Source organism: Maniola jurtina, chromosome 2 (genome assembly GCF_905333055.1).
Source record: "Maniola jurtina chromosome 2, ilManJurt1.1, whole genome shotgun sequence".
Taxonomy (NCBI): domain Eukaryota; kingdom Metazoa; phylum Arthropoda; class Insecta; order Lepidoptera; family Nymphalidae; genus Maniola; species Maniola jurtina.
The window spans coordinates 2517501-2543922 of record NC_060030.1 but is presented as its reverse complement, the minus strand read 5'-3'; the positions used below and the strand labels follow the sequence as shown (position 1 = coordinate 2543922).

Genomic DNA, 26422 nt, shown 5'->3' with positions numbered 1-26422 from the left:
GCGGGATGAACCGTGGAGCCTCTTCAGCTCCACCTAACCACATCGAAGAAAATAGCTGGCTTGTTGCAAGGTCGAGCCAAAACTCTTGGAGATACGTGAATCAATTACCAAAGCTTGGAATATCTGGAAACGAGTGGTTAATGGTGACAAAGACAAGGACATCTGATTCAAGTCCAGGAGGTGAAAGCTACAGGTAATCTGCACTTTTTCAAAATCTTAATATTGCCGCTTTGTGTGTGTGACGTAAGTTGAGGACAGGGGCCTCCTTACTTCTGTGTTTTGTGACGTTTGTGTGTGTGACGTAAGTTGAGGACAGGGGCCTCCTTACTTCTGTGTTTTGTAAGTTGAGGACAGGGGCCTCCTTACTTCTGTGTTTTGTGACGCAAGTTGAGGACAGGGGCCTCCTTACTTTTGTGTTTTGTGACGTAAGTTGAGGACAGGGGCCTCCTTACTTTCACTATTAGTCGTGTCCAACGAGGATGAGGGCTTCCGTGCGTAATCTGTTTCGTACAACGGTACTGTGTTCTTTTTTTTTTTTTCTTTGGCAGGTCGAGGGCGACCTGTGGTCAGAATGGCCATGTCGGCGCTGATTAACGAAGGCGAGCACGAACAATATCGGACAATCCATGAATCAGGGACGGTAGGGACGGTCCGGTCGCCAGCATTATAAAACAGTGCGTTGCGAAGCCACGCGCACTATTGTCGAGGCGCTCGTTCCGACAACACCTCTTGATTGTGACACGGTTCACGCCTGATTGGTGGAAAAGGTCAAAATCTGAGTAAGTTTTATTGTAAGTTCGCGCCAGGCGTAGAAGTACGGAGTTTTGGGCGTAGTTTGTATTGGATTTCGGTACGCAAAGTAGCTGAGGTTTACGAGGCCTAAAGGAGCGAGCGTTGAGTGAGAAAGCTGACAGCAGGCTAGGACAGTCAATTTGTCCAGTCAAAATAGCTTGTAGCAACATCATGTCACTTTGGTTTCTTCTAAGTTCCAGTGAGTCAATTTTGTAATGCGAACAGGCTTCTTTATAACTGCTAAATTTTTGAATTCTTTAAACGCCAGGTACTTAAGAAATTGTTTTTGTATTGGTTCTAATCTTTGAGTAGGTATAATGTAATACGGTGACCAAATGTTGCACCCATATTCGAGAATACTACGAGCATATGCAAAATACAGGGTTTTTATACATTGAATATTACTGAAAGTACGTGTAACGCGTTTAATGAAACCTAGTTGTTTGTAAGTTCTATCCGCTACGACTTCGACATGCTCATTCATCGATAGTTTAGCGTCAATTTTAATACCCAGGTCTCGGACGGTTTTGACTTTAGCTATGTTTACATCGTTTATATGATAGTCGAAGGATATAGAGCTAGTTTTACGAGAAAGAGTTATGTGGTGACATTTTTTAACGTTAACGGTAATTCTATTCCTGACATAATAATCACTCAGGGCGTTTAAGTCTTCTTGTAGCCGATAACAATCCTCAAGGGAACGTATTTTAAGGAAAATTTTCTTATCGTCAGCAAATATTAAATATTGTCCATGGCTGAAACAGCTACCAATATCATATAGATAGGCATTATATAGGAGGGGACCTAGGATAGACCCCTGATGGAATGGTTATAAAGTTACTTCTAGCGCTGCCTGTTACTACAGCCTGCATACGGGTTTTTATATATGAAGTTAGCCATCGGAGTAAGTTGCCATTTATTCCTAGAATGCTTAGCTTGTGAAGCAGAATCACGTGATCCACACGGTCGAAAGCTTTTTCGAAATCCGTATAGATCACATCCACCTGGTGTCTCTCATCCATACTCCGCAAGACATAGTCCGTGAAGACCGCTAAGTTGGTGACAGTGGAACGGTTTTTCATAAATCCATGCTGCTCGTAGGGGATAGATCTCGAAATGATTGGAGATATGTAAGAGTAAATAACTGATTCGAACAACTTGCTCATTACGTTGAGGATAGAGATAGGTCGGTAATTCTCTATTTGAGTTTTAGATCCGCTTTTGTGGATGGGGACTATCAGCGCTTCTTTCCAGATGTCTGGGAAACTACCGTAGACGTTTATGGAGTGGTTAAAGATGATCGTGAGAGGTTTCGCCAGATTTGAAGCACACTTGCTCAGGAAAATAGGTGGAATACCATCACTACCGGCTCCCTTGTTAGTTTTCAGAGTTTTGAGAAGCTTGGGTACATTATTCTCTTCAATGGTGATTTTGCAGATTGACTCGTTATAGCTCAAGTTAGAGTCACTCATCGCGTCGTAAGAGTTTGCTGGTTTGGCAAAGACACTCTCAAAGTATTTACTGAAACCGTTACAATCACACTATATAACTTGATAGTCCAAGAATATCGTTAGTACGCCCACGAAGGCTCGGTTAATCTAAAGGTTGCTATCCTGACGTATCCGCTTAGTTATTATCCAGGTTTACTAGTGGTTAGATCATGCTTCAATCTTAATAATCATTAGAAGCGGCGAAATCAGAAGTGGATTACCCACATTAGATTATTTTTACGATTATTTGGTTACGTGTGTCGTGACGCTGCACATTAAGTCAGGGCAACTCTCTGATAATGTGTTGTGGTTTAGATTATGTGTAATAGTGCGTATTGTACGTACGTGGCTAGGGCTACTCTCTGGCAGTGCTGTGGCACGCATTGTTACACATACTGGCGGGACATATCGTGTGCTTGGATGGGGTTATCCTTCGATAGCACTGGATGTGTTTGAGCTAAATGGAACCAATAATCGGATTTTCTGGTACCTACCTACATTAAACCCATGTGCAAATACCTTGTTTCTTTTTGTCTTCAACTGCGGTGTACAGCATTGGTTAGGGATTGTTTGTGCTTGATCCGTACTAGCTCCCGAGGACGGTCGCGCGTCAGAATGGCCGTGACGCGACGATGTCAAACGAGTTTTACTGTCATAGACACCGCACAGTTACAGTTAACCACATACCCTTAACAAAAAAAAAAAAAAATTTTGTTTTTAAGTTCAGTTAGATGCCAAGTCTTGTGATTAGTTCTTTTGTTTTCTGGTTCTCTTTTGTGATAATCGTCATGACGTTATAAACCAGTTTCAAGTAATCCGTTTAGTAAAGAATCATTGATGACTCTTGTGCAGAGTTAAAATAAATTGGGACAATGAGTTTCCCCATGAAATCGAATAGCTTGCATTCGGAAACCGGGCACTTACTGGCGATTCCTTGATTGGGATACGCGGTGGTGTGGCGATTGCATACTTTTATGGATAGTGTTCAAGGCGCCGTAGCGCACGATACTATGGCTTTTAGTATTGTAATTCGCAAAGAGTGGAGAAGGTGAGCTATTGCGACATTTGAAGTAAAGAGAAGTCAATAATGTGATCTAGTTTAGATGTGAGTATCAATGCAATGATTCTTTAAGGAGATCTTTTCTCGTGAAGATGAAATTAACGACTCAGTTAGACGCCACCGAGTTTCTTGCTGGTTCTTCTCGCTAGGTTGTGGCATTCCGAACCAGTGGTAAATTAGTTTTGAATAATGTTTAGATCATGATTGATTAAGAGTTGCAATAGCAATTGCGCTCTAATCATATGAACTGTAGTTTTGAATCGTTTCAACTAAATTTCGCGTCGCGACATGTCAGTAGATAGGTTCTTGTAATTAGGTTTTGGTTCTTCTCGCAGTGTTAGCCTATTTTTAGACAGATGATCAGTTGAAAGTGATTTCTTAACCTAGGTTGGTTGTGTCAACTTCCACGTCAAGTGTTGAGATGTGATGAATTAGTCAAGCCAAAGAGCCCTAGAAAAAGCCGTGATGGTCAGAATCATAACCAATAGCATTGTACGTTAATTATTGTAATGTTTCTGGTTTACAGAGGTTTACTGACTGAGGGGACGCTGATGTCCGGTCCACTAGTGTTGAGTGGTTGAGGGGACATTGATGTCCAGGTTTAGAATGAGAAAGATGTTCATTGACAGTTAACTGCTAGTCAGGATAGACGAGCGGTATAGTGATTTTGTGGTTATGGTTTTGTCCTCACATGCTTTGTGACATTTAGCGTACGAGGACGTACGCAGGTCAGAATGGCCGTGTCGGCGGTACCGACTTTTAGCTGTCAATACTTTGCTCACTGAGCATTACGTCATCTCCCCACTGTCGTCGTTGGACTATAAAATCAGACACGCTGTGCGTAGCGAGGCATTATTCGTCCGGTTGTTGCCGAGGACACTTCTCAGTAGGAATAGTCTGTCGTACTGTAGGTTTTAGAGTAGTGGTTACCTAAAGTGGTACTGTTGGTTAAACGAGTTGTTATTGTGGTGGTTAGGTTAGATGGTTGGTTTGGGACCGGTGTAAGGGGTGGAGGAGCCGGTCTAGGTAGGTTAGGTTAGGTTTACCTAGTTACGCTGGTAGTTGTGACATGCAGTAAACGGAAGTATTGTTCTTAACACGTCTGAAGATCGCCTAGTGATCGAAGCAGACCCTAAGGATCTTCACTTGCCTTCATCAATTCTTAAACAATCCTCGGCTCGATCCGACAGGTACGGAACCCTTCGTGTGAGACTCCGACTCGCACTTTTTAGAATGCTCCCCATTTTTAAAATCCTCATTTTATGATACAATTTATATTGTATCATAAAATGAGGATTTTGTCATCCAAAGATTAAATATTCAGTGTAATACCTACTCGTAGAACTCCACAAAAATTAATTGAACCTTGTCATACAATTTGTCCGATGAAACATGTGGGTAAAATGTTGAGGCCTAGAGGAACCCTACTATTTTACGATATACGACTTTATATCCAATAATAAAAATTTTAGGGGGCTCTTACAGAATTGTGGAGTCAACGAAAATGGGTTTGGGCCCAAAACGTATAATTAATGCATTCGCAGCGCTGGATTTAGCGATAAACCCGCGCTAAACGCTCGTTAAACTACTGGGTGCGAACAATAAATACGATTTTATGGAGAGCCGAACCCCGCCTATTCTGATAGGAGTATTAATTGCTTGTTGTTTTTTTTTAATCGTGGTAATAAATCGTTATAGCCAAAAAATCTTACTTGGTGTAACTCTTTAGGGCAAGATCGGGCTGTGTAGCGTTTCACAATTGTATAGCTGTATCTTGTAGCATTGTTAGCATAAACAGTACAAAGGCAAGAAGTTCACAGTACAGTAGCTGATTCTTACCAACAACCCGCCAAATGAAATATAGACGTATCGATGCGCAGTGGATTAGCATATATATATCTATGCCCACGTCGTAAATGCCACTCACTTCATACCACTTACCAAATCATAAAGATCATTTATCTAATCAATTTAACGCAGAGAAGATAATGTTGTATTTCCTTCTTTGCAGATGCAAACTCATTCCACCAGACGTCGAAGTGGATAGACGATGTGCGCACGGAGCGTGGCTCTGACGTCATCATAATGCTGGTGGGCAACAAGACGGATCTGTCGGACAAGCGGCAGGTGTCCACCGAGGACGGCGACCGCAAGGCCAAGGAGCTCAACGTCATGTTCATAGAGACCAGTGCCAAGGCTGGATATAATGTTAAACAGGTATTTAATAGTTTCGACATTAATTGACCTTTACGGGAGCGGTGTGTAGGCTCGACCGTCCCAAAGAGAGATCTATCAAACGGTTGTCTTGTTCGGTAGCGCCAGCTGGCCAAACGCCTGTATCTTGAATCTTCTTAATATAGTGCAGATTTCAGAAAACTGTTAGTGCGATTCAGATTTGCGTGTTGACTGACTGATTGTTGATTGTTTTTTTCATATGAGTGAGAAGCGCCATCTGTTTGCGAATGTGGCGATCGCCAGCGACATAGATATTAATGTTTATATAAACAGCGATATAAATGTTGCACTAGATGCAGCACTTCATAGTAACAACATGTTTTAACGAACATCGGTGTCAATCGGAATCGTGCTTTAGATGCAGTCCGCAAAGACGTTTAAATAAATAGAGACCTTTGTAACAGGATACGATAAAGTGCTAGTCTATCATAAACTATTATAAGTATAGACTGTTACGGTTATACTCACTCTCTACCTCTAACGTACTCTATCATAAACTCTTCTTTCTCTTTCGGGTCACGTGACCAAGTGAGCCCCGCCTGGTACTACTACCACAGCATGAAGAGAGACAGAAGTCCGATGCTTTTGATCTCGTGGTAAATGACGACCACGACGACTCTTCAACTAGGCCAGTTCGGGCCGCTTCTTTACACCGCCTACCACACGATTGCTCTATCTTTGTCGTACCTCTGTATGTACAGTACAACCAAATTAATAATGCGCATGCAGATCCGATCCGATCAGATATTCCGAATCATTGAATCGTAAGAGCCCTAAACAATGCACTTGCATTTTGCACCTTGTTATAAACAAATAGGAGTCAATATCATGTGTATCATACGACCGTTGGCGAACAGTGACGAAGATTTCTATGCGCATTATTAATTTGGTTGTACTGTAATATCCTTACTCTGTGTTACTACTAAGTATTACAGGGTTTAAGATTCGAGAGTTTGAAGTGGTAATCTCCTTGTTTCCAGCTATTCCGGCGAGTAGCAGCGGCCCTGCCTGGCATGGACTCAGCAGAAAGCAAGCCTCCTGAAGACAGTATCCTTTTTACCGTGAAATCCAATGTTTTCGCAACAATTATATTATCACTACACGTCACGATACATCTCACGCAGTTCATACACGCCTTTGAGAATTCAACCCATAGTCTTTAGTTTCGAATTTCATCCACCTAAATCGAGACCGCTGATATTCTTCTAGAGATCAAAGTCTTTCTACATTTTCGGCGTTCCGTACCCGAAGGGTGCCACGGAACCCCATCACTAACCCTGTCCGTCCGTGCGTTTTTCTGTCAGCAGGATGTATCTCGTGAACCGTAATATAGAGATGAAATTTTTACAGAATGTGTTTTTCTATTATCACTATAACAACAAATAGTGAAAAAATTCAAAATGCTATAAAAAATAAAAAATAAATAAAAAGTGTTATTTATTGTAGGATGGTATGGTATGGAACTTTTCGTGTGGTAGCCTGACTTGCACTTGATCGATCTTTATAGTCCTGCAAAAACTTAAAGATACTGAGCTTACTGTACATAATTAACTAAGGTCCTGCTGGCAGCTTTGCCTGGCTGGAATTTCTTAATAGAGATCTACTTTAAACGTAAACCTACAAGCAAATATCAAGTTTCTGACTAGCTAGTTTCAGCTGTTCATTGGTATGTCAGTTAGTTATGCTTTTGAACATATAAATATAGATTTGACATAAAATACTGGGAAGTAAAATGCTCTCATTGAAGATATAATAATAAACAATTACGTCAAAGCATCTATGTGTCGAATTCTCAAAAATACACGCACAAATACACCTGTTTATCATATTATTTGATATCAATAACATTTATGTGGTGTGTTTTAATTAATGACTAGTGTGAAGGAATGATATACATTATTATTGTATTACTGTATGGAAAAATAACACTGGGTGGAAGTTTGATCAATTCCTCAAGCAGGCACTGTGATCTGAATCAAGTCTTAATACGCATTTTTGCCATTAACCTAGCTGGTCTGTTTATAATATTAGGGACCGTCCATAAAATATTCAGCGGTAACGGAGACCACTGTTTTTGTCTGACCGATTTTTACCCGCAAACGGCCGACTTCACCTGCCCCCCGATTGTGTAAGAAAAACGTATTCATGGTTACCGTTATCGTCAAGTAATTCTGCCCTTTGATTGGCTGTGAAAAAAAGGTAAACAGCGAATGAACCAATCAAATGGTAGAATTTATTGACGATAACGATAACCATGGATAAGTTTTTCTTATACAATCGGGGGGCTGATCCTGACTTGTATTTTCGCCGATTATTTCGGCTTCTGAGAAACGAGTAACTATATTATGTTACGACAATGGTTTTGTTTGAGAACTATGTACTGTTACATTTTGTTGCGATTTCCCTTATTGCTCGTGGATATTTGACTGGCGGCCCTTTTGGGTGAATTAGATTTTGAAAAAATCGAGCTATTTGTGTGAAGTCAGCTATTTTCAATAGTAAACCACAGTTGGATAAGAAATCACTTAATAACAGGTGACCCGCCTGCTAGTTTGCTCACTATTTATCTATTTATTAATGATAGACTTATAAATTATTTACTAAATCGTTAAATTAATCATTAAAAATGAATGAATTAAATTTTTGTGTGTCAATAATTCATAGAAACAAAAAAATGCTTCTAAAATATCTCAAATTATAATATTTATTACTTACTAACATAATAATTAATAATTATTTAAACCCATAAATAATTATAATTGGTACATATCGAATTTGAATGATCGATATTATTCATATCGAATTGAAACAATCCTGGAAGAAATTTAATTTTGACATTTAAAAAAAATTGATTTAAAAAAGTATGGGCTAACACAATATTATGTGCGTTCGGAAACTACTTCCCCGTTATCTTTGTTTGCATATGCGTACATAGTGAATTTCACATGCACAGAGTTTAACGGTGCATTCCTACAGTGACGTCATCCTGTTTGTTTGTGTGGGTGGTGGTTAATACCGGGCTAACACGTGTGTAAGTAAAGTTAACATTACTAATGTATGAGTCGATGTTGCCTGCTTAGTTTCTTTGCACACATCTCCCTATCTAGCTTTTTTTACATTGACATTCATTAGTAGTACATAGTTACAATCTTAAATAAAGTGACCATTTTTCACACACACAGAACACTGTGAAATGGTTTTGCATACAACATCATTGAAAGTAAATATCTAATAATTATAACAAAGTACGGAAGAAAAATAACTCTTTTATTAAAACTTATTAGAACTGGTATTGCATGACGATCTCCTAAATTTTGTTCAAAATACTGCGGTAGGTACTAGAATGAGGATTTAAAAAAATACAAATTGTACAAATATTATTGTTTTTTTTTCATAATGCATGTTCTAACCTTTACATGTTCTAAGTAGTATAAAGCCTAACGTCTGCTAGGTCGCCTAATCTTATTGTATTTCACCTATCACGATGAGTAATATTTTACATGAGCAGGCGATTCTTTGCTAATAGACTCAATTTCACAGTAAATAACTGGAAATAAGGAGGCATATCACATGTGATGTGAGTCGTTAACTTAACTACGACTTAAATCAGACTTAATACTGCAGTATTCTGTAATCTTAGTACAAGTTAGCACATCTAGACATCACTGGTAGGTTTCGAGTATCGAAATGCTATAAAATCGAAATAAAATGAACCTAAAGTCCCATATTTCTTGAGTGCTGGTTGTAGGACAGATTGAGCCCATTTTTCATCAACAGTAAAATATTTCGATAACTCGAAATCTATCAACATTGTCGAGATGTGAAAACTCTTACTAAGCTGACTAAAGTACTATTCTTTGACCACCATTTGATCTTACTTTTCTCAGGTACTCATTAAATATTTTTATACATTTAGATACTTTTTGCTTGTACATTTAAATAGCTTAAATAATTTTAATTACTAAAAATTTACTAACATGGTCTTGGATATATTTTGGTGGAGGGAATGCATTGAGATATACTTTCTATTTACTATATATACTTCTTTAAGTAGTTGTTAAATTGTTAGCATACCTATTTATGGAATCAATTTTAAAAAATACTAAGTAAACTTATTTTTAGTTGTTTCAAAATTATCCACAAAGTGTCTATATTTTGCTGTTAATACTTAGTCTAACGGATCGACGTAACTGGAACAAGAAACCTTGAACAACAACTGTAAAAAGGTTCAACTCAATCGGATGAACGGCGCGTGAATTCATTGATGATGAACAGACAAACATTATTAGGGATCTGTACTTCAAAAGGAAAATGGAACCTTTATAGGATCACTCCGTTGTCTGTCTGTTTATAGATAGATTAGATCAATCGAACAACGATCTAGACACTTTGTTGATACAATTTTAAGAGTATTTAAATAGACCCCGTAGTATTTTTGTTTTTATTTTCCTTAATACTATATGTTCAGTGCACGAGGTGATCCTTCGGCAAGCGCCCGGCGACAACAAGGAGCCCGACAGCGGCTGCGCGTGCTAGGACCCCCCGCGACGCCTCGCGACCTCCCACAGCAGCACAAGGGCACCCCCTACACGCCACGCAATACGTGTAGGCTGCAAAGTCAGCGTAAATCTGATAAAATCGCTGAGGATACTGTATAGCAATTGAAATTCGACTTTAATTACTTAAGCATATGGCTGAAATTGTTATAAAATTAATACTATATAATCGATGATAAGTCGAAAGTAATGCGGTGACAAGCCATCTCATCTTTCTAACTGACCATGTTAAGTAAAATTTCGACCTTATGCAATTGTAACCAAAGGTAATTTTCAATTGTTATTTAATCGGTTAGTCTGCTCTGACACTAATGTTAAAGCCACATTATCAAGCAAGCGTTTTTATTTCTGATACTGCCACGTACTTCGTCCATTCTACTATTCTCTATTTGACGTAGTTCAATTGCGAAATACCGATTACCGATTTGGCCATGAATTGATACTACTCTTATATTAAATAATCGATTTTCATACTTGTGACCAATACCATATACCTACTATACTGACGCGAAAACTACTAATTCCAGTAGAATTATATTGACTTAATAAGCGATTTTCATTCGTTATCATTACTATGATATGACAATACGTGCGGAAAACTTCACTAATTTTGTGCCCCTATGTTGAAAAATGACGTTATTCTTGACAGCTGTGTTGTCACTTTATTGTCAAGTAACTTGGACCCTGAGAGTCATGAAAATGTCAAATTACAAATAGTGTAATGGACAGGGTATAGCTCGATAATGTGGCCATACTACAATAATTGTTTACAATATTGGTTACTTTAAGCTTTCATATCTGAAACATGGACCCATTACCAATATGCCGAATTGTTTAACTCTAAAGCCTGAGACAAAGAAAACTTGCGATGGAAATTGTATGTCAGGCCGTCACACAAGGCGCGCGTGGACGCGTACTTGGTTTATAATATAAGAACTATAAGACTTGTTAATAATAATTTCAAATCTTGGATAAGGAACCTGTCGCGTGATAAGTGTTCAGGCTTAAAAGTTAAAACCTCTTAATAAGTCTATACTTTCTCGAAGAGTATAGTCCAGGGGTAAAACCGACGGAAAAATATGCGCCTGATTCTCTTAAAATTTGTCCTACGAATATGTTAGGAGAGTGCTTGAGAATTGGCGTGTGTTTTCCGCAAGATTTGTCAAAACATTCTTTGCTCAAAGTAACCGACTTTGTTCATTTTTATATAAACCATTGTTGCTCTGAATGAATGAGTTGCAATTTATTTTCTTGGCAGCTTCTTTAACATAACGGCAATATCAAGAACAATTTATAGTATTTATGAGATCTTATAACCCGATTGCAAAGGGTTATCGCTTTGCTCAGATTTAAGAAACTTGCAGAAAAGAATAGCACTAGATTTTAATCTGTCAACTTAGTATAGTTCACAGATCAACCGAATTGGCCACATTGATTATTATTATTTATCATTTATCATCCATTCAGAGCAGTAATCGATCTGACGCTGTGCTTGTGTGTTAGCATTTAAAGTGATATTAGATTTTAATGTACGTTCAGCAGTTCCAAGTAAGTACGATTTGCACAGTTGCTAAAGTTTATAATCCTTTGAAACGCCGAGTTCTCTGGGCTTTGAGTGACGTGAAAATCGCCCACTATAAATGCCAGTTTACAGCTTGAAGCCTTAGTATAAGATTTTATATGTAACTAACATTGATAGAGTTCAAGTGTCAACATACTTTAACGTCAAAATGAAATGGTGCTTAAATGCCTGGATATAAGTTCAAATTCATCCATGAGAGCACAAAGAGAATCCAAGCGGAAACTTTGCCAATTTAAAATCAGTGGTATTGAATTTTTAACTTAAAACCAAGGGCTTTAGGTTGATTTTACTCTCGACATTATTTTTGTTCGACGTTCGAATTCTATCAATATATGTGAGATGTAAAATCTTATAGTAACCATGCTGAGTGCCCGCTCTATTCGAGCGTAAGGCGGGGCGGGGTGGGCAGCGTTTGTCATGAATCTTTATCACATATTCATATAAGTGTCTGCCCCAATAGTTGAAGCGTCCAGACACTACATGCTCTCTCACTAGTCCGCTGAATGCCGCGTAGAATGTGCCTCACTCTGCCCTTATACTCAGAGCACTGGCTTACTGGCTACTTAATAATAAACTGAAAGCATATCAAATCAGTGCAATACGTCTGAAAGTTTTGTAAACGCAAAATCACTAATACACGGGTCGTCTTTTTGCTTGTGTTGTAGCGAATTCGTTGTAGTGCTGAATGACTGCAATTTAACCTTTGAGACGATAAAAATATGGTTAAATGAAGGTTTCCGCCAAATAGTTGTAAGACATGTCAATTAAAAGTCCTAGGAAATTTTTGGATGAGAACTATTTTTTGATTTTATAAGCTTATCACTGTTACTGTGTATCATTCTATAAAAGCATTATCTAGGCAAGCGCGCCCCATCTTAGGCTGCATCATCACTTGCCAGCAGGTCTGATTGCAGCCAAGCGCTAGTCTTTAAACAAATAAATTTAACAAAAACTGATTGTAAAAAACGCCTACCATTATTGAAAGCGGTATCAACCCTCAACAATGGTTACAAGACGTAGATAGAGGAAATAATATGCACCTCGAAAATATGAGTCAAGTTTTCGAGTATTTTTTGCAAGTACACTTCATAGTTCATACGAGGCGGAAACCTTAACTTATATCTGATCTTAAATTCTTCTTTTATTATTTTTGGTATTACACATTGTTTATCGAATGTTCCTTTTTGTCATATTATATTTACTATAGTGACATGGGCTTCGAACGTCTGCTTAGTGTGAAGGTTTGTCTTAAAGTGATGGGGAACACGTGTATCATAAAGGAATGTACATGTAACACGAATTCAAGAGCAGATGAGAGTAGGTATGAATGCGCCAAGCGTGTAGAATTAGCGATTTGTTGAGCTGCTAAAGGTTAGGATTCCTTGTGCATGACATTCATGCACACTGATATCCATACACCATCAAGTTTGCCGGAAGCCCTCTGCAAACTTGACGGTAAACTTGATCCTGTATGGCCGGAGTTAGGGTGTATGATGGAACAAATACACGTTTCGTACTCTACACACAGTGTTTTGTTTTATTTTTTGCCACTTGACAGATGGCTCGTGGGGTAGGTTGCAGGGTGACAGCTATGTTGAATTTCTTGATTTTTACCTCAACTATCACCATCCCTTTACCCGCGGCTTACCTGATGAGCCGTCTCTGTGTTTATTTTATGACATTCGTTGTGTGCGTTTGTACGTTGCGTTTATTCGTTGCATTCATACGCACCAAACAATCCCTACCTTTAAGCTGTATATAGCACGCGGCCGCGGTCACCTCGATAAGTTCACTATAATTATATAATTTTGACACATAATAAGATCAAAATTAACTTACTTATATAGATATACTTAAATTACAGTAATTTTTGTGTTGTGTGTACCAGTACAATCTGTAGGGTTAGTATAAAATTTAAGGTCTTGCCAATGCTGTTAGAATTCATATGACGAAAGTCGAAACACTAACTTCAAAGTAAAATGACCCTTTAAGGCTTTGTTTTAAAGCTTATGTTCATTTATTATATTGCCAGCGCTCCAAGCGAAAATATAAATCGGTGGTACTGAATGCATGACTATTTATTTTACTCTGAAGTTGTGTCGAACGTTGGCGAGGTGCAAAATCCCATACTAACCATACTGTTAACAATTAAACAGGGTTAAAGTAACCTGACCATATTTATAGCTCAAATTAAAATACTTTTGTACTTAAATAGGTACTGTGCATGTTAATTGATTGGCTAAATATATGCAGGTATGTATTTTTATACATATATTCTTTTTACTTATGAGGGAGGTGACGCGGTCCATGTACATTAGTATTATTTATTTACTTTAGTGCTTAAGAAAATCTTATGATTCTTTTACATTATAACTAAATTTTTTGTTTAGTGAGACATTTCACTATTGGCTTATGAATAATATTATACTTAATCTGGTTTGTATAGCTAAAATTTTACAGAAAATTTTGTAATAACAATAATATAATTAATCGAAAATTTCCATTCCAGCTTTTTTGATAATTTATTTAATATGTAATTAATAATTATGTAATATCAATTGATGAAATCTGCATATTATGTAGTTAATTATATAGGAGCAATATTTTTTTTATTCACTAGTTGTTGCATGAATTGGTTCCAAAAAAAATTCTACATTTATAAAATACTAGCTGATGCCCGCAGCTTCGCCCGCGTGGATTGGTCAGATCCCCTGCAGCATCAAGATTGAGGAGTTGGACTCCAAATTTTTTATGAAACAATGTCGCAAAGTTCCTCTATCGATTAAAAAAGAAATGACGCAAATCGGTTCAGAAATCTCGGAGATTTCGATGTACATAGGTAGAAAAATACAACTCCCTTTTTGAAAGTCGGTTAAAAAGTAGCCTATGTTACTCCCTGGTCAATTCTCTACTTGTCTGTGAAAATCCCGTCAAAATCGGTTCAGCCGTTCCCAAGATTAGCCTTTTCAAACAGACAGACAGACAGACAAAAATTTTAAAAACGTGTGATTCGGTTATAGTATCGTTCAAATAACCATATGACCTTAATATGCGGTAGTTATTTCGAAATTACAGACAGACACTCCAATTTTATTTATTAGTATAGATTATGTTATATATGATATAATTTTAAGTGAGATTTTATATTATAATGTATTATAATTTTTGAGATTTATTTTTCTTATGATTAGATCTAATTAAGTACCATTACCATTATTATCACAGCAATTATTATTGGTGAACGTGCAACAGTGTTTATATATGTGCAAAGGTTTTTTTTTTCTCGTCTGGCATGCAAAGGTTTACATAACAGCTGTACACTTTTTCTCAATATATATCTGTAGTAAAATGTACAGAAATATTTTTAGTTTGCTTTGTATGGTGCTAAATCGGTTGTATATCTCTAAACTAAAAATTGCCAGGTTTGAAAATATTGCTATCCCTTTCATAATGTACTGTGCGGAAAAAGAAACCCTTACTTTTAGAGCTGTCTATTTAGTTGTTTACAACCATAGACACTTCTATCTACTTGCTGCAATTTTTTTTTTAGTCTATATATAACATAAAAAAGAAAATAATCGATGTTGCCCGTTCACAATGGATCTTATGAATTTGTCTAAATTACGCAAAGCTTTGACAAAAATTCTTATACATACAGAATTTTTAACTAAATTGATATAACAATAAAGCATGCTGTCCTTCTATAAATATAACATTGAGACAAGGGTAGCACTAGTTTTATTTGTCAAATTATATATTAAAACGTGTGTATAAAAATGGCGTCATCTAATTTTTTTGGTGTTAAATTGACTTGAAGTCGAGTGCAGCCTGGCGTATAGCTTAATGTAAGGTAGTGAATGGACTCTGTTTCGTCGACTTGTTTGTAAATACCCGTATCTCACGCTGATATTTTGAATAAAACTCTTAAAACACTAGTTCAGGTTTTTGTTATTCCTTTCATAATAACCAATCTATCTGTAATCTGTCGATAAGCTATTTAGTAACGTTGTTATTTGTCTAAAGTATTGTATTTTTTGTTGAATAACAACGTTGTTAAGATTTTACAGATAGATTGGTTAATTTCGGTCGTAAATTCAAATCAAAAAATTGGCTGGAGAAATTCTAGTGAAAATATTATTGTTTGAAAAAACTATAAATTTTCCAGGTTTTATTGCTAAAGGGTTAATCCGAAGGTCGGATTTATCCTGTTGCAATTCTAAGCGTAAAAAATACTCGGAAGTTTACGTTATCTGTGCCTATTAAATCGGTAACGTTTCCTCAAAAATCTATCGTCTTTAATCTCCACTACCATGACGACGTCATCATTAAAATATAAGTAATAATAGAAGCTCTGCAGATCGGGTTTGATTATTTTCAATCACCTTTGAACATAATCATGTAAAGAACAACTCAAGATTTAAGATGATAACTACCTACAAAAGGATGTTAAGTGTAGTGTAGTTGGATGTTGACTTAGACTACTTATGAAAGTTCTTCCAATATCCTTAACTTCAAGCCCTACAGCTGTGGACTTGCAGACTCAGTCGCCCATGGGATCGGAGCAGGAGGGCAACGAGAGTGGCTGCGTGTGCTGAACCCCTCCCCCTGCCCCTACCTCCAGCCACTCCCCCACCCCCCGCACCGCTTCACGGAGCCACACGTATTGGAAGAATCTACTCGCGACCTGCAAGTTCATGGATATTTTCTATTCAAGCTGTGGACCTGCAGACTCAGTTGCCCATGGGATTAGAGCAGGAGGGCAACGAGAGCGGCGTGTGCTGAACCCCTCCCCTTCCCCCTACCACCACCCACTCCCCCACTCCCATCCCCCTGCGACCGCGGAGGCAAGCATAGAAGAATCGAATCACCCCTAATATGCAAGTTCAAGAATATTTTCTATTCAAGTTGTGGGCCTGCAGACTCAGTCACTCATGGGATTCGAGCAGGAGGGCATTGAGAGCGGCTGCGTGTGCTGAACCCCTTCCCCTCCCCCTGTCACCAGCTACTCCCCCACCCCTTGCGATCACAAGGCCACATATAGAAGAATCGACTTTCACCCATATTAAGCAAGTTCATGGATTTTTCTATTTAAACTGTGGTTCGTATAAAAGTTCTTCCAATGTCTTTAACTTCTGTGGACTTGCAGACTCAGCGACCATGGGCTCAGAGGCCAGAGCAGAAGGACAAGGAAAATGGCTGCGTGTGCTAAATCCCTCCCTGTTACCAGTCACACCCTTTCCTCGTCCCCTGTCTCCTCTCCCCCTTGCATCAAGAGAAACCGAATTGCCCCTAAAATATGCAATTTCATTAACATTTTCTACTTTGGTATCTTAGACTAGAGATAAAAGATAGACGGAGCCTTTGCGAACATATTTATTTAAAGTACGTAAACCCGCTCTGCCCAGCAGGAGCAAAAGCGCAGCAGGAATGCGTGAAACGAATCACGTCAGTTTTTGCTAAGCCTCAAGCGAACTTGCAGTTATGATTTCCGGGCCGACTCCTGAGATTATATGTGTGTGCGAAACAACTGACATCTATAGATATGCCATCTATAAACCAAATTTCAGACAGGCAGCTAACTCTTCCTCACGCAACATTGCCTGTAAATTGCTAGGCTAGTTGAAGCGACCTAATGTAGCTATTTACTGGTTGGACCGACAAAGCGCCATCAAAATACAATCGGCTTTTACGGTACGGCAATTAGGTAGCCGTCTATCTTTTTCTCTAGTCTAATTTTAGAACATAATCTAAGTTAAACGTGCTGTATTTCGCAAGACACTTGCGTATAAGGTTTAATTTTTAAATTATTTCGGTTAAAGTGAAATGATTACATCAATATAAAGCGGCCTAGGATGAAGCTGGGTAGAATATTTCGGAGTTAGCGAAGCGACAGTGGTTGTAGCGAGAACATTAACTAAGGCTGAGATACAGAGCGTACCTATTTTGAGTTTGCTCAGACCTTAGCTTACCTAAGTTAAAACGAGACATTTATGTCAGTGATATAACGGTGTCTCGTTTTAACAGTGTCTTAAGTCCGAGCCAATTCAAAGTGCGTTCTATGATCTCAAGACTGATATCTGTCTAGAGGGACTTTAATTAAGACACTGTTAGAAGACGATAATAAATCTGTCTCGTTTAAACTATCTGAGCAAAATCAAAGTATGCTAAGTATAGAGCCACCATGGCCACACAACTCTGTTTTGTTCTAAGATTGAGGTCTACTGAGAGCCTCAGCCTGACAGAACTTTTTACTTCCAGTAAACGATAAATAATGTCACTCTACCCGCCTCTTGTCGGGTCCGCTCCGTTTCAGTGAACACATTCACCGCTCACAGCTCTCCTTCGCTTCTGTGAAAACGCACCCTAATGTAGCATACACTTTTATGGGTTGGGGAAACGAGAAAAGGTCTTATAATATCTAAAAAACGATTACAAACTGCGAAGAGCATTAAGTATTTATTGTAATTTCGTTTTTTTTTTTTAAATTCTAAATCGATACTATCGATTTTGTACCAGTGTGCTTAGTGTGAGATTTTACGTCTCGCAAACCTTGACAGAATTCGAACGTCGCCGTCGAATCACTTCAGTCTATACATCTATAACCAGCGCTCCAAGCGGAAAGTGGAACTGAATGAGGAATGTTACTTGTTAGGTTGATTTTACTAAGGTGTTATTGTGTTTCGACGCTCGAATTCTATCCACGTTGGTGATTTGTAAAATCTCATATAGGTAATGCATAATTATGAGAGATTATTCGTCATATTTGCTCTATGTGTCAACTGTCATATCAAAAGTACAGTTTACCCCGTTTATCCCAAAGGATGATCTAAATCTAATCTAAATTAAGGACTTAAATCGTACTTTTGACATGACAGTTGACACAGCAAATATGGCGAATGCGTCCTCAAAATGTATGCACTAGGTATACTAAGCACACAGGTTTCAAAGGCTGCTCGAAAAAAAATCGTGAAAGATCTCACATTATGTAAATAGGTTGTTATTTATATATTTATTTGGACGAGACAAGGATACGGCTTGCCGGTCACGCATCGTTGCGATCTGCTGATGATACCTAAGACTAATCTAATGTAAGGATTTAATCTTCTTCTATAGTGATTATATTGAAGCACAATTAGTATTTTAACTTGCTAGTTCATATTTTTAAGTTTGTCTGAGCAGTGACGTAACAACATGGCGGCAAGGCCCCTGGATTTTTTAGACCTTTCCGATATTTTCATAATTATATTTGAGAATTTTTCTTACTTAAATGAAATAAAAATTATTACTTAATTAAATTGAATTAAATCTTAAAATAATACTCAACAGAGACCTTACTATCACCGCTTAAATTAATAATGTTTCAATGTTGTTTTTGTATAAAAATGCAAAACAATATTGAAACAGTGGTAGTAAGGCCCTTTTTGAGTATTATTTAAGATTTAATCCAATTTAATTATGTAATAATTTTTATTTCATTTTTCATTCATTCATTTCATCTGATTAAATCAAATCTTCGTTATACTAATTAGTTAGTGATACCTACGAATTTACTATTAATTTCTACTAAGTTTAAAGAACCATTAGGTAACAATGGCAGCTTTTATTCTACTACAATCTAGCCTTTGGGCTAGTCATAAGTACCTAACATTATTTTAGCTTGAACTTCTACTCGCGAATAATTTCTAAGTCTAATTTACGGTTGCATAAGTGTCCTTAGTTTATTCTAATAGGTACCTACTATGTTTTTGTGACCTATTAGTTAAGTAGCACAAGCACTGTTACATTGACACTGCATTTATGTAGTTTTTAACACTAGTTCGAATGGTTTGATTTGAAAACGAATTTACTGAAAAATCTTTTGACCTTCTCAAAGAACTCGAGGCCCCTTTAGATGGAGGGCCCCACTTTTCTTCCGCCATATTGCTATGTCACTGTATGTAAGTTAAATAAAAAAGGTTCAGTAATACAGAACAGTTGGAATTTCTTGAAAGTAACTTTTTAATAGAAATTATTCATTCTAATATTAGGATTCACTGCCGGAGTAGCTCAGATTATTTCCTTTTTTATTATATTATACTTAATACACAGACATAAGGAAAAAGATAGATTTAGTCACCGCGATAAACAAAACAAAGTTGAAGAGAAAGTTCATGTAGGATATCATAAAAAATACTATGGTTTTATATTTTGAACTTCAGCGCATCGCACTCCGTCAGAATTATTGTGTTGGTGTGTTATAAGTACCTATGTTGCCAGCCTTTTTGGCGCCCAGTCTATCTTTTTCCACGCGTCTGTGACTTATTCTAGAAATACCATTAATGTAGGACCCCGTATTTGTTATTCAAATGAACGGACGAAGATGAAAGGTTTTTATAGTATTTTATATGCAATAATAATGTTACGAAATCGAATTGTGGTAAAGTAAGGAATTTACGTTCTCATGCAATATGCAACGTGCTTTAGCTTCGTCAATAGAAAAAAAATATTGTTTTACAATTATTCGAGATTAGCATAATGTTCCGGATAATAAAAGCATTTTAAATACAAATTGAGTTTTATTGAATCATCATCATCACCAACCCACTTTGCTGGCTCATTACTGAGCACGGGCCATAGTCTACAACGCTGGCCAAGTGCGGATTGGCAGACTTCACACACCTTTGATCACATTATGGAGAACTCTCAGTTATGCAGATTTGTGGAATGGTGAAGAAAAACATTGTCGTGAGGAAGCCTGCGAGTTCTCCATAATATTCACAAACGTGTGTGCAATCTGCCAATCCGCACTTAACCAGTGTGGTGGACTATGGCCTAAATCCGTCTCATTCTTTGTGGAGCTCCTTGCTAGTGGCCGATCACAGACAAATATAAATTGATATAAATAAGGTGTAAACTTCTATTACAAATTTCACGCGTACGCGCGCGGTCAATATTACGTCTCGCCGAGTATGTCCGATTTGTATTTTTCTAATTATACTTAAAATGAAACTGCTTTTTAACTGCAAGTAAATTTATTTCTGAATATGTCATACAGTAGTTTTGAATACGATTAACGAGTGAGAATATGTAGCTAGAGGTTGTGATTGTTCAAAAATGTCATTATTAATTATTATTTATCTACTTACATTATTTCAATGAGGTTTTCACTTAAAATATCTTATTCTATTATTATTTTGGAAGCCTTAAAATAATAATTAACATTACAAAGGTAACAGTCTTATAATTATTATATTACTTTTAAGTTTTAGTTCTATTTTGCAGTTGATTAATGCCCGAATAAAGTTTACACTTGTAGCCATACAATTTTCAATACAATTGCGTCCAGGTGGAATAGAATCTAACAAGAATTACTCCATACTAAGTATAATTCTTTAAGCTGTGTAGGTACCATCCTTGTGCGGACTCGGTCTAAAATAAATCGACCATGAGTCAGATTTTTCTTCTCACCAACGTTGTAGATTGATTATTATCGACCACTCTAATATTAAAGTAAAGTGGACCGTAACAGCCTTGTTTCAAAGCTCAAGTTCGTCCATATATGGAAACGTTGCGAAATTAAAATCGATGATACTGAATTTTTGACCTTAAATCTAGGAGCTTTTGGTCCATTTTAATCTGCAGTTATTGTATTTCGACATCGAATTCTATCAGCGTTGGTAAGATGTAAAATCTCATACTAAGCACACAGAATGAACTTCGAATATTGAAAAATTGTTAAAAAAATTCACTATCTATGTATCTATGGAGAAACAAAAACGCCACTAGCGGCACATTTTTAAAGCGGTTGGCCACACAAAATTAACGGATACCGCCATCAAACCTTTTTTTAGGAAAATAAAAATTTCTGGAATTATGTATTTAAGTCGTTTACGAGTTATGGCTGTTGGAAACAGACTAACAAAATTACACGTTGAATTAAAATAATAAATAAAAGCGACTTAGTTCCCTCAATAATATTATGTTTAATTACTAATCGAAAACACTTTGTACAGTTGCCTAATTCATTCTTATTATTTATCATAATAATATTATGGTACAGTCCTGACAATCTTATTTCGTTGTAGATACTTACTTACACATTTTAAAATCGATATATCTATTTATTTATATTATTCTTATAAAAAGTAGTTATTTACCACTGGTTTTAAGGACGACTTAAATACATGGTGCATTTGCCAATTTGGTTACAAGTAGGTTTTTTAATTATATTCAATGACAATCCCTTGATTGCAATTTAAACAATTATATAAGGCAATCGGGGTGGAAACGCCCCGCACACCCACACAGCCCCCGCGTTAACCCGTTGCGGGATAGCGCGGGTGTGTGGGGCGTCGTCGTCGTCGTCGTCGTCGTCGTCGTCGTCGTCGTCCCCCCCCCCCGCCTTATACCCCGATTGCCATCTCGACCTGTCACGTACTATAGTTGATGTAGTCTAAGACAGGAGCAGATCAACCTGGAAGAGGTATGGCAGTCTTTATTTCACTTATTACCCCTCATCGGATTCTACGTACATAGTACAGGAGCGCTAAATCACGTGGCGGCACGGCTTTACGGGTTGGAGGGTAGCGAACCACGGCCGATACTTACACAAAAAATAATTTCATGGGAGTGAAAGTAATGCCACCCTAATACTTGATTTGGTCCAGAATTTATTTGGTAAACTTCAACCGAAGCACCACTATCTCAAATAAAATAACTAATTTAATTTTGGCTATGATAGGCACCTAGTTACCTACTCTTTATTATCTTAAAAAAACCTTACCTATTTACTTAATATAAATTTAAAAAAAACGTTAAAATTAAGTATTTGGAATTAATTTGGTTTCATAACTCGACAGTTGTAGCTATTTCTGTTGTACACAATCTCTAATCCTAAATGCCAGTTCTAAATATATTGCTATCCCTTCCATAACGCTCCCCGCGGAAAAAGATAACACTATATCTACAGAAAGAAGTTAGGTATAGCTACTAACTTCTCTCCTTGATACTTGAACTTGATAGAGCCCTATAGGGCTCTCTCGTGTAATTCCATACAAATGACAAAGACAATAACTCACAATGAACTCAATTCGAATTGTATTTCTAAAGTTCTCTAATGGAGTAGTAGGTACGGAAAATCGGTAGGTCCGTTTGAGGTTGGTTGGCCACTCAAATTGGGTAACTCCCACTGAGTTTTTGTCCTTGTCAATTGGAGAGAGAGAGAGAGAGAGAGTCCTATATTAACTTCTCCCCGTAGATTTAGAACTGTCAATTTAGTATAGTTTAGAGATGTGTAGGTACAACAGAATTAGCCACATTAACCCCTTTTTCGTTAATCTACACTATTCCAGTTTTTGTTCACACACATTTATTCCTAACGTACCCTAATGATCAAATTATTATAATTTAGTGTATACGTAGTTATTTACAATTTTTATACATAATCTACGATAGGAATTTTATAGTAATTATATTGTATCTTCATAGGAGACATATCTAGATTCGTTTAACAATATCATGTATACAATAACAATACCTAGGTATATTACATTGATTTGTAGGCTTATTCCGTTTATCCACCCTAAAACAGTCACTTTATGGTGTAAACTCGGAAACGCGTGGTCTACTTACTCCGGACGGCGAATTTGTATATTCTTTGTAAGTCCTGAGTGGATAGAAGGACATGCGTTTCCGAGTATACACCCTAGGGTGGCTGTTTTAGGGTGGATAAACGGAATAAGACGATTTGTAGGGCAGGGTTCTTAACCTTTTAGGAATAACTTTTACACAGAGGTTACCTAATTACCTTATAGTTTACCTATAAGTAAGTAGTATTTTAAAGAATATCTCGAAATAATCTACAATTACTTTTATTTTTTTATTACTATAAAGCACAAAGGTATATGCTCAATTCACTGCTTAGCTTCATTTAATATTTTAGTCTGTTAAGGTCACAATGTCTTCACCATACCTACCTACAACATTTTTTTGGGTTGTTTTTGTTCGACGTCAGGTAAAATGAGGAGGCCCCTCCTCCTCATGGAGGGGAGGCTCGGGAGGGTGGGTAGCTAATTTTTTTTGAAGCTAGAGCTACGTATTATGATGGGTCACCACAATCCACGGGATCAGATCACAGTTTTATCCACTTCTTTTGTTGAAGCTAAAGTTTTAGGCTGAGATCTATAGAGCGCACTTTAACTTTGCTCAGACTTAAGACTGTCAAAACGAGACAGCGTTATACCGCTGGCATAAATCGGTCTCGTTTTAACTGAAACTTAAGTATAAGCAAAGACAAAGTGCGCTTTATAGAACCAACTTATAGTATATTGGCGCTTTATAGTATATTGGCGGGTCACTTTGATCCACGAGGTCAGTTTTATTCACTCTTCAAACAGCAACGCAATATTGTGCTGCGAGGCGCATCTCTAGTTGTGTTTGGGCAGGCCGTAGGCTCGCGCGGGTACTGCCACCGTAGTTAGGTACTGCCATCAATACCACACTGATACATACGTATAAACTTTCTTCTTACACTGAATGATTTTATTATTGCTATTTGTGGCGTGGGGTTCCACTGTTTATGACTAAGCTAGTCTTAGTACTGACGGGTCACCATTCTTAGGATCTCTGTGGGTCACCACGATTCACGAGGTCAGTTTGGTTCTCACGTCAAACAGAAGCGCCATATAGTGCTGCGAGGCCTTTTGCAAGTGCTTAGCTGACATACGCCGCACTGCTATTTTCCCCCTTATACCTTGATTTTTTCATAACTATTTATGGGGGTACCTTGGTTCTGTCAACTGCAAAAGCTAAAGTCTTTAGTAAGATAATGACGGGTCACCGCGATCCACGTTTGGATCGTTAGGGGTCAGGCGGTTCACACGTCAAACAGCAGCGCAATATTGTGCTGCGAGGCGCGTCGCTAGTAGTGCTCGGGAGGGCGGTAGGCCCTCGCGGGCGCGTAGCTGCCGTACGCGCTGTCCTCTGAGGATAGCGGCCCTCGTCTCGTGCTTCCTCCGTACACTGAGTCGCGGCGCTCTTGGACTGCTGCACCTGGAATGTTAAGGGGTTTAACTTTAAAGCACTGGCCAATAAGTTTTCCGTGCCTTGAGAGGGAACAAAAGAACCTTTATAGTATCCAAATTGTTCTGATGGCAGTCTTTCTAGCTTCACCCGTCATGTACATACTTACTATATCAGACAGCCATTTATCTTTAAGGGGCCAAATTAAACGTGTGGGCGACTGGCGACTGCAACAGCTGATGCGACTTTGTAGCCACCAGCGTGCCACCAGGTGGCTTATAACACTGCGCCTCTCCACCCGAGGCATAAAGAGTCAAACTCACCAGCGGGTCCGGGTCGCACGCCGTTCGCAGTGGCCCCGTAGGCCGGGTCCCTCTGCGCGTTGTGCACATTCTGGTTCATGGTGACGGTGTGTGTGGGCGTCCGCAACAGCAGCTGCGACTGCGTGGCCGCCAGCGAGGTGGCCTGAGGCACGGTCGCTGCGCCCGCGCCGCTGCTCTTACTGTACACTGACTGTGATCTGGAATCAAAGTGTTTGGTGTGGACTTAGGAATCTTCGAAAAAATATGCTAGGTAGTAAACATTTGAATAAATAGTCGATATCTTCAAAGCTGGCATAATAAAGGAAATAATATTATGGCTGACAATAATGTTTTTAAGTATTATTTAATACCAAACTCCGATAGTTTGCCTTGGTTTTTCATCTGCCAATTTTTTTATATAATATACCTACCTATTTGCTTACTTATTCATAATAATTCTAGAGACCACCTAGTTATAAGGAATTGGGGAATAACATGCTCACTATACTAAGTACTTGAAAGTATAGAAGTGCAAAAAATAAAATTAAATCTATGATGAAATCTAATGTAACAGGTTAGAAGGGATATTATTTAATCAGCTAGCTAAAGACACCAACAATTCCATTAGACACGGAGGTCCGTCAGGCCTGGACTTACTAAGTAAGTACTTAATCCAAAAGATAATTATTATGGTAAGTACAAGGTGGAACTAAGATGGAATCTAAGTACAATTTAAGGGATAACAAACGGGTGATCTATTCAGCCAGCCAAAGACACTAATAGTTACATGAGACACGGGGTTTATCAGATCCGTGCAAAGTCAGAATGTATTGGTGCTTAGGCTTACTAATCCAAAAGATCATCGAATCCATGCAAGAACTAAGGAGACCTATAGGTGGAACCACAGATGAGAGAAACTATTTACTCATCTGTGGGTGGAACCTACTATACCGTGGCATCTAAGTACAAGGGTTAGGTATTCGTTCAGTCAGCCAAAGACACCAATACATGAGACATGGGGTTTATCAGATCCGTGCTGAGTCAGGATGTATTGGTGCTTAGGCTTAGGTACTCATCCAAAAGATCATCTAATATGTGCAAGAACTAACTGGAATTTACTATACCGGGGTATCTAAGTACGAGGGTAATTCGTTCAGCCAGCCAAAGACACCAATAGTTACATGAGACAGGGGGGTCCGCCAGACCTGTGCAGCGTGTGGCGAGTGGGCGGCGGCGAGCGGCAGTACAGCGACTTGGTGCCGGAGTACAGCGGCTCCGTGGTGTCTGGTCGAGGCGCAGCCGCCGAGCAGTATGTGGGCGCGTGGCGGTAGTGGTGGTGCGACGGGAACGCCGGCTTGTCCAGCTCGTCGAGATCCCTGGAATAGGTTTATAAAATCCTATGAAAC

At 38.2% G+C, this 26422-nt stretch overlaps 2 protein-coding genes and 1 long non-coding RNA gene across 4 annotated transcripts in view; 2 read left to right on the top strand and 1 right to left on the bottom strand.

Moving 5' to 3' along the window:
* The window catches only part of LOC123871002 (ras-related protein Rab6), a 37469-nt gene extending 18930 nt beyond the window's left edge, over positions 1-18539 (top strand). Inside the window, exons 4-6 of one of the 2 annotated variants that reach the window (XM_045914520.1) lie at positions 5354-5559; positions 6558-6624; positions 16240-18539. In XM_045914520.1, coding sequence (XP_045770476.1) covers positions 5354-5559; positions 6558-6624; positions 16240-16310 — 344 coding nt within the window. In that variant the 3' untranslated portion in view covers positions 16311-18539. Of the gene's footprint in view, positions 1-5353; positions 5560-6557; positions 6625-10045; positions 11372-16239 lie in introns of those variants that run through there. The other variant, XM_045914521.1, reaches the window with a different exon arrangement.
* Positions 18540-22360: 3821 nt separating this feature from the next.
* LOC123871050 overlaps positions 22361-26422 on the top strand; it is a 17362-nt gene continuing 13300 nt past the window's right edge. Inside the window, exons 1-2 of the long non-coding RNA XR_006797201.1 lie at positions 22361-22371; positions 22817-22822. This is a non-coding gene — a long non-coding RNA (uncharacterized LOC123871050). The remainder of the gene's footprint in view (positions 22372-22816; positions 22823-26422) is intronic.
* LOC123870959 (neurogenic protein big brain) overlaps positions 24225-26422 on the bottom strand; it is an 88989-nt gene continuing 86791 nt past the window's right edge. Inside the window, exons 5-7 of the mRNA XM_045914480.1 lie at positions 26222-26392; positions 25038-25234; positions 24225-24744 (exon numbers count right to left, since the gene is read on the bottom strand). Of these exons, the coding sequence (XP_045770436.1) occupies positions 24614-24744; positions 25038-25234; positions 26222-26392 (499 nt within the window). The 3' untranslated portion in view covers positions 24225-24613. The remainder of the gene's footprint in view (positions 24745-25037; positions 25235-26221; positions 26393-26422) is intronic.